Source organism: Larimichthys crocea, chromosome XIII (genome assembly GCF_000972845.2).
Source record: "Larimichthys crocea isolate SSNF chromosome XIII, L_crocea_2.0, whole genome shotgun sequence".
NCBI lineage: Eukaryota > Metazoa > Chordata > Actinopteri > Sciaenidae > Larimichthys > Larimichthys crocea.
Window position 1 is genome coordinate 16,023,181 of NC_040023.1, and position 7,099 is coordinate 16,030,279.

General features: G+C 43.8%; 1 protein-coding gene across 2 annotated transcripts in view; it reads left to right on the top strand.

Moving 5' to 3' along the window:
* Positions 1-6: 6 nt before the first annotated feature.
* Positions 7-7,099, top strand: part of trim46a (tripartite motif containing 46a) — a 9,540-nt gene continuing 2,447 nt past the window's right edge. Inside the window, exons 1-11 of one of the 2 annotated variants that reach the window (XM_019253955.2) lie at positions 7-121; positions 1,058-1,316; positions 1,846-1,996; positions 2,806-3,004; positions 3,091-3,237; positions 3,325-3,420; positions 4,218-4,471; positions 4,649-4,770; positions 4,868-5,197; positions 6,021-6,250; positions 6,370-6,437. In XM_019253955.2, the coding sequence (XP_019109500.1) occupies positions 62-121; positions 1,058-1,316; positions 1,846-1,996; positions 2,806-3,004; positions 3,091-3,237; positions 3,325-3,420; positions 4,218-4,471; positions 4,649-4,770; positions 4,868-5,197; positions 6,021-6,250; positions 6,370-6,437 (1,916 nt within the window). In that variant the 5' untranslated portion in view covers positions 7-61. Of the gene's footprint in view, positions 122-1,057; positions 1,317-1,845; positions 1,997-2,805; positions 3,005-3,090; positions 3,238-3,324; positions 3,421-4,217; positions 4,472-4,648; positions 4,771-4,867; positions 5,198-5,507; positions 6,251-6,369; positions 6,438-7,099 lie in introns of those variants that run through there. The other variant, XM_019253956.2, reaches the window with a different exon arrangement.

The following is a 7,099-nucleotide window of genomic DNA, read 5'->3' on the forward strand; positions in this document are numbered from 1 at the left end:
CCCAAAAAAAAAAAAAAAAAAAACAGACATTGCACAGACGCTTGCATCGCATCGTGGAGGCATGGCAGAAGCGGAGTTACACACCTTTACCTCTATAATGGACGCGTTGGTTCGCATTAGTGTGAGTATGACGCTCGTTTTATTACGTTATTTATTTTAACCACGTGTGCTTTATTTTTCTGATCTTATAATCATCATATATATATTATCTTTTGTCTCCACTATCACCAAATTGATTTCCTCGACCCGTCTGAACGCACAGGTTGCGCATGTGATGGAGGAATGTGAGGCATGTCTTTCTCTTAGGACATTTTTTTTGGAATCTGTTAAATCAAACAGAGGTTGTTTTTTTAGGGGGGGCACATCTGTAGACAACAAAATAGCAAAGCAATAAAATAAAGCAAATAAAATCGACACAGCAGCAAACACAGATGAAGCAAGTGTGTGTTTGATGTTTGATTGACTAAATATGTGTGGCTAACAGTAGCTGTAAATGCTCGCATCACGGGCCGCACACGATGAGAAGGCAGAGATGATGCACGTTGTCATAGAAACGGGATGCTGCGTTTAGCAGCTGCAACACTGGATGTGGGCCTCCACAACCAGCGACACTCGTGTGAAACAAGAGGCTATAAAGTGAGCAGGAAAAATCTCAGATCTGTATTTTATGTAACTGATTTGAAAAAAAAAAAAAAAAAAACGTGTTAAACGTCTCATACCTGGTTACCAAACCGTGCTATCCAGAGCCAGAGCTTCATGGCTAATTCTACGTTTGCATTTTTCATGCTTAGAGACTGGCTAACACCTGAAGTCAGGGCAAAGCTATTATTTCCTTCACATTTGCCCTCCCTGTGTTCTGTATTTCCAATACAAGCCTACGTAACCAGTGTCTGCTGCATCTTCCCTTCTCGCTCTTGACTCCTACACATCTCATATACATTTTTTTTTCCAGGTCACAGGATGTGCAGAATGTAAAGAGCAGGGGATTGTTTATTTATTCTCGTGACTCAGACTTCATCGAATATGACTCCTCGTTATGTTCTCCTCTCCTCTCCAGTCCAACATGAAGAGCATGGAACAGGAGCTGCATTGTCCGGTGTGTGATGAAATGGTAAAGCAGCCCATCCTGCTGCCATGCCAGCACAGTGTGTGTCTGCTGTGTGCGGCCGAGGTGTTGGTACAGAGGGGTTATCCTCCTCCGGACCTCCCTCCAGAGCCCAACTCACCGGCCTCCACACCCAACACTCGCTCTCCACGTCAGGCACGAAGACCCACGCCCAGGACGCCTGACCGCCTGGAGCGGGTCCTGAGAACAGGTGGAGGAAGGATGTGGTTTGTGCATGTGTTGGAAATTTATAGTGACCTAGTGAGAGGCTTTGCTCATGCATGAGAGAAAAACCGAATGATCTCAGCATGAAGCCACCTAAGAGTGACATCATCGTTTAATAATTCATATGATGGTGTAATATGATGCAAATGCCATATTAGCATCTGAGTTCCATAGGTAATGTAGCTGACACATCGTTATTCTGCTGTATATGCATTCATGTCATGACTTAAATGCATGTAGAGCAAGGGCAGAGAGAGTCAAGACAGTAAGCATATAAGCAGGTGTGTTTTCAGAGTGTGTGTCTAAGCAAATAGTGTTACCTCCACCTCCGCTGTGTTATATATGTGTGAGAGACAAGAGTTCTGCTTGTTACCTTTTCAGCAGTCTGTCTCTCTTAATTCCCTCATGACCACATACGAATCATCCATTCCACAAATACTCACCTTTTCCTCCTCTATGTCTGTCTCTCTCCTTCATTTCCCCTCCTCTACACACCTGCGTCCTTCTTCTCCCAGTGTGTGGGACATACCCAGGACGGAGGCGGAAGGACACAGCCCTTCCCCCCATGTTTTTCCCATGTCCTTCCTGCCAGGAGGACGTGGAGCTCGGAGAGAAAGGCCTGACAGACTGCCTCCGTAACCTCACACTGGAGCGGATTGTGGAGAGGTATGCATATGCACAACTGATTCCAAACATGATTTGTCTTGTTATTTCATCATATGATCATTTCTCATCATCAGCTCATTAAAAGAAACCATAGGTAACCATGGGTTTAGAAACAATCCCTTTGACCAGGAGTGCAGGCAATGAAGAAAGGAAACAAATGAAGGGCTCAGTCAATACTGCTTTAAAAATGAGACAGGAAATCATTTGCTGGAATGAGTTTCAATAATGAATCTTTTCTTTACTCCTGATCCAAGGCTAAACCTGAGAGGAGATTGAAAGGACAGCAGAAAAACTGCAGTATACTGTACATCAACGCCTTTGGTGAAATGGTTTTGCCAAAGTTTAGTGAAGGAAGTTTGGAGTGAAAAACATCCTTTAATATTAATCATCCTCTTCTCGTATCAGTTCAAATAATGAAGATCAAAGTGAAAGCAGCTGCTTTTGGAAAAAAAGTGTTCTGAGATGGGGAGAGAGAGTTATGGGGATAGGCAGTTTCCCAGTTTCACACGCAGCAGTTTGATGAGTGCAGCTGCTTCCTCCCCAGGCAGTGGTTGTGTTGGTCAGGAAACTGTGACGGTGCATGTTTTAATGCGCAGGATGCACTAACAAGGCAGCTGCTGGTGATGTATCCAGGTCAGGCAGTTAAAGAGTTGGATTCCTAACTACTGAAAAGAGAGCAGGGCAAACACAGATGAGCTCAATCTTCTCTTTCTTAAGTTTAAGGGACTCTTTCTTTCCTTGTTTGCTCTTCTGCTGTAGAACTGCTTAAGCCCTGTCCTTATCTCCCTGTCCCCCTGTCTGCCCCTTAGGTACAGGCACACAGTAAGTCTGGGCAGCGTAGCCATCATGTGTGGTTTCTGTAAGCCTCCTCAGTCACTGGAGGCCACCAAAGGTTGCGCTGACTGCAAGTCCAACTTTTGCAACGAGTGTTTCAAACTCTACCACCCTTGGGGAACCCCCCGAGCTCAGCATGAACACATACTACCCACCAACAACTTTCGGCCAAAGGTTTGCCTGGTTTTGCTGTTTTGTGCATCATAAACGGTAGCTTCTCTTCTGTTGGAGTTGTACCTTAATCCTGCTTTGTGCTCTAGGTCCTAACATGTACAGAGCATGAGCAGGAGAGACTGCAGTGGTACTGCCGTAACTGCCAGAGGTTACTGTGCTCACTTTGTAAGCTCCGTCGTGTCCACCATGGACACAAAGTGTTGCCTATTGCACAGGCTTACCAGGCCCTCAAGGTGAGTTTGTGTGTTGTCTGTCTGGACTGTGTTAAGATCCTGATGTTAGCAGCCCTGGGATGTAAATCTTTTGTCTTGGTCTTACAGGACAAGGTCACCAAGGAAGTCAACTTCATCCTGGCCAACCAGGAGACAATACAGAGTCAGATCACTGAACTGGAAGCTGCCATCAAACAGATGGAGGTGAACTGTCTTTTCTCTGTTTTGTACATCACATGCTTTGTCAAAGTACAGGTCCAACAGTATTGGTATGCTGATGCTTTATTAGTTTGTTCAGGTTTAATAGAACTGATTCACTCATCAACACTCTGCTGTAGTCCACACAACTGATCATTACTTTTCTTTTGTATAACATTTTGATTTGGGATTTAATGGAGCAGTATGTAGGATTCAGTGGCATCTAGTGGTGTAGTTGCTAATTGCAACAGTGTTGCCTCACCCACTTCTTTCTAGCACGAAGGAGAAACTACAATGAAATGCATGAATAACACAAAAAGGCCAATAAAGTGACTGTGCAGTTTGTCTATTCTGGGCTTCCTTAGAAACATGTCGGCCTCTAAAAGATATATATAAAATGCTTATGCCAAGGAACAAAAGCACAACAATTCTTATGTTCAGGTTATACACTAATGAAACATAATTGAGTATATTGTTTTCCATTTCTGCAATATTCTGTAAATAGAGGTCCCTAAAACAGATACATCACTGGACCTTTTAATGCATGTTTCATAAAACGACTTTTTCTTGTGCTTAAATATAATGGCAATCCATCCCCTGCCCCCTATCCAGGCAGTTTACTTTAACTACAGCTACAACTGGACAGACAGGTAGTATTAGTGGGCCCTCTAGAGGCCTGTCGTTCCAGTACAATGGCACACTTCTGTGCTGGAAAATAGCTAAGACATTGTCTCCGAGTTTATCATCCTAATCTGTTCACTCTTTGATGTCCCCTCTCTGTCTCTGTCTCTTTTTCTCTCCAGGCGAACAGCGCAGTAGCTCTGCATCAGCTGACTCACTGCATCCGAGAGCTGGGAGCGGCTGTAGCAGAGCGTCAGGGGGCTCTGGCTTTGGCCCTGGAGGCATCTCGCAGCAGGAGAGAGGAGGCCTTGTCTGCCCAGGTCTCAGAGAGGCGAGGCCTGCTGGAGCACGCAGGCTTGATGGCCTATACACAAGAGCTGCTCAAGGAGACGGATGCACCCTGCTTCGTACAGGCTGCCAGAGTCACTCACAATAGGTAACATGCACATATTCAGCTGAATCCTAAACTCAGAAGGGAATAAATTGGTTAGATTTGGCTTTCTGACCTTTCTTTGTTGTCTTAATTTCTATTTTTGAAGACACATTGATCATTTCTTTGTTTCCTTTATATTTATCTTATCCTATTCTTATGTGTTTGCCTTTCCCCTTCCAGGCTGGTGAAGGCCATAGAAAACCTACAGTGCTTCACTCTCTCTGCTGAAACCTCTTTCAGACACTTCCACCTAGATGCATCTAAAGAGATCAAACTTATCCACGACTTAGAGTTCATACGTGGTAGGCTCCTTTGTTTTTTGTGTTATGAACTCTGCAAAAGTGAAAGTAAATTACTGTAAGCTGCATCTCTCTCTCTCTCTCTTTGTACCCACTACAGCCCCACTGGCTCCTGTCATCGACACTCAGAAGACACTTGCTTACGACCAGCTGTTTTTATGCTGGCGCCTCCCTCAGGACTCGGCCCAAGCTTGGCACTTCTCTGTTGAATTCCAGAGACGGGCAGGAGGAGCTGCAGCCACGTGGGGCGGCATCAGGTCCCCTAATGCTGCAACAGCATGGCAGCGTCTGGATGAAGTGAGAGGGACCAGTGCTGTGGTTGACCGACTGCAGATGGACAGTGTGTATGTGCTCAGGGTGAGAGGCTGCAACAAGGCTGGGTTTGGAGAGTACAGTGAAGAGGTTTACCTCCACACTCCTCCAGCACCTGGTGAGATATGTAAATGTATTATATTACATTATCCATTTTTTTTTATTCACAACTAAAAAAATCCCAATTTTTTCATTCCACTTAAAACAAAAGAAGCCATTCCTTGTTTCCAATGCAGTTTCACTGAATTCATGAATTAAAATTTGTGACTTTAGTGACTGCAGATTTATTTGCATTGGCAGATTCAGTTCATTAAGTCGGATATTTTTCCGGTATTGTCATTTTACAATTGATTGACTAATCTTGATATTTGTTTTCTCTCCATCCCTTCATTTCCTCCATTCCAACTTTATTTTTTATTTTATTTTAGCTTCTGCACCAAATCTTCCTTTTTCCAGTTTCATCCCAGTCAGACTCTTTCTGCTTCTGTCTTTACTGCTACAGGTCTGTCTTTTTCACTTTAGAAAACTCATCATTCTTTCTTTATGTTATTTATTCTTACTATCTACATTGTACTGTCATTACTTCACACAAAAAAGAAGAATTTAATCAAATCCTATTATCTGATCAGTTGAAACAACATGCAGATAGTTTGAGTCTTATCTTTATTCTGGTTCTCACGTTTCCTCCTCATGGTTAAGCCTCTTATTCCTACTTATCCTCTTTAATAGACCCTTTCTCTTGATCTGCCTCTTATTATGTGTTCTCCTCCCACTCTTCTTCAGCTCTTTATCCATTATGTGTTCAAACTTGCTGTAGCCTGACTGTCCCAGCTTCAGGAATCTAACCCCTCCTCCCCCCTGAATCCTTTCCGTTACCCTCTTTGCCATCTCTCTCCTTCTTACCCCCTCTTTCCCTACTGGTATCCCTCATGTCCTCTCAGTGTTGAGTTTCTCCTTGGACTCACGCTGGGGGTTGCATGCTGACAGGCTGGCATTGGGTAGAGGCCAAACGTACGCCCGCAGTGTGCCAGGCCTCTCCCTTCTGCAGGCCGCTGACCGCACACTCACTTCTTGCCACTTGACTTCTGACCTGTTGGTGGCCGACTTAGCAGTCACTCAAGGCAGACACTACTGGGCATGCTCTGTGGAGCCTGGATCCTACCTGGTAAAGGTGAGAAAGATGCTTATTGGTCAGTTGGTTTGATATAATAATGTACTTTATATATGGAATCAGTGTTACATGCAAAACGGATGTGACCAAAGCTTTCTGCCTTTCTTACTCTCTTGCAGGTTGGAGTAGGGCAGGAGGCCAAACTACAAGAGTGGTTTCATCTCCCCCAGGACATGGCCAGCCCTCGGTAACTAAATCTTACTCTCTTAAATATAGACTTTAGATTAACTGTCACCCACGAGAACAGTTTTCTTATGACAACAAATGTAATGCACTCAACCACAAATGCAGATACGAATGGGATTTACCTCTGTCACATTGATTGATAGAGTTCTTGACGATGTAAGCCTAACACTACATTCATTGACACACACCCTTTACAGAGGGTTAGGAGCCGTGCCAGAACTGTTTCCGTTCTACATACATACATACATATACAAGCAGCATTAATTGATTTTTCATTGACTTTTTTGCCCACTTAGGGCAATGAACCTGTAAACACAACATTGACATAAGTATTAGTGCAGCTTTAAAGGAACAATGTGTAGGATTTAGTGGCATCCAGGCGTGTAGTTGCTGTCTGTAACACCCTCGCCTCACCCTCTCCTTCCTAGCAGTGGAGAAAATATAGTGACTGCAAAACACTTGAAAAACATCACAGGCCACACTTAGAGCCAATGTTCTGCTGTCTGTTCTGGGCTACTGCAGAAAAATTATGGTTTTAATATTGCAGACATCATTGGGAGAGGACCAACAGAAAACAACTGCAACTTCAAAGTATGTAGGACCAGTGAATAGTGCAGAATATTTGGTGCATAAAATACACCAAAAAAGAGCTTCTATATTTTT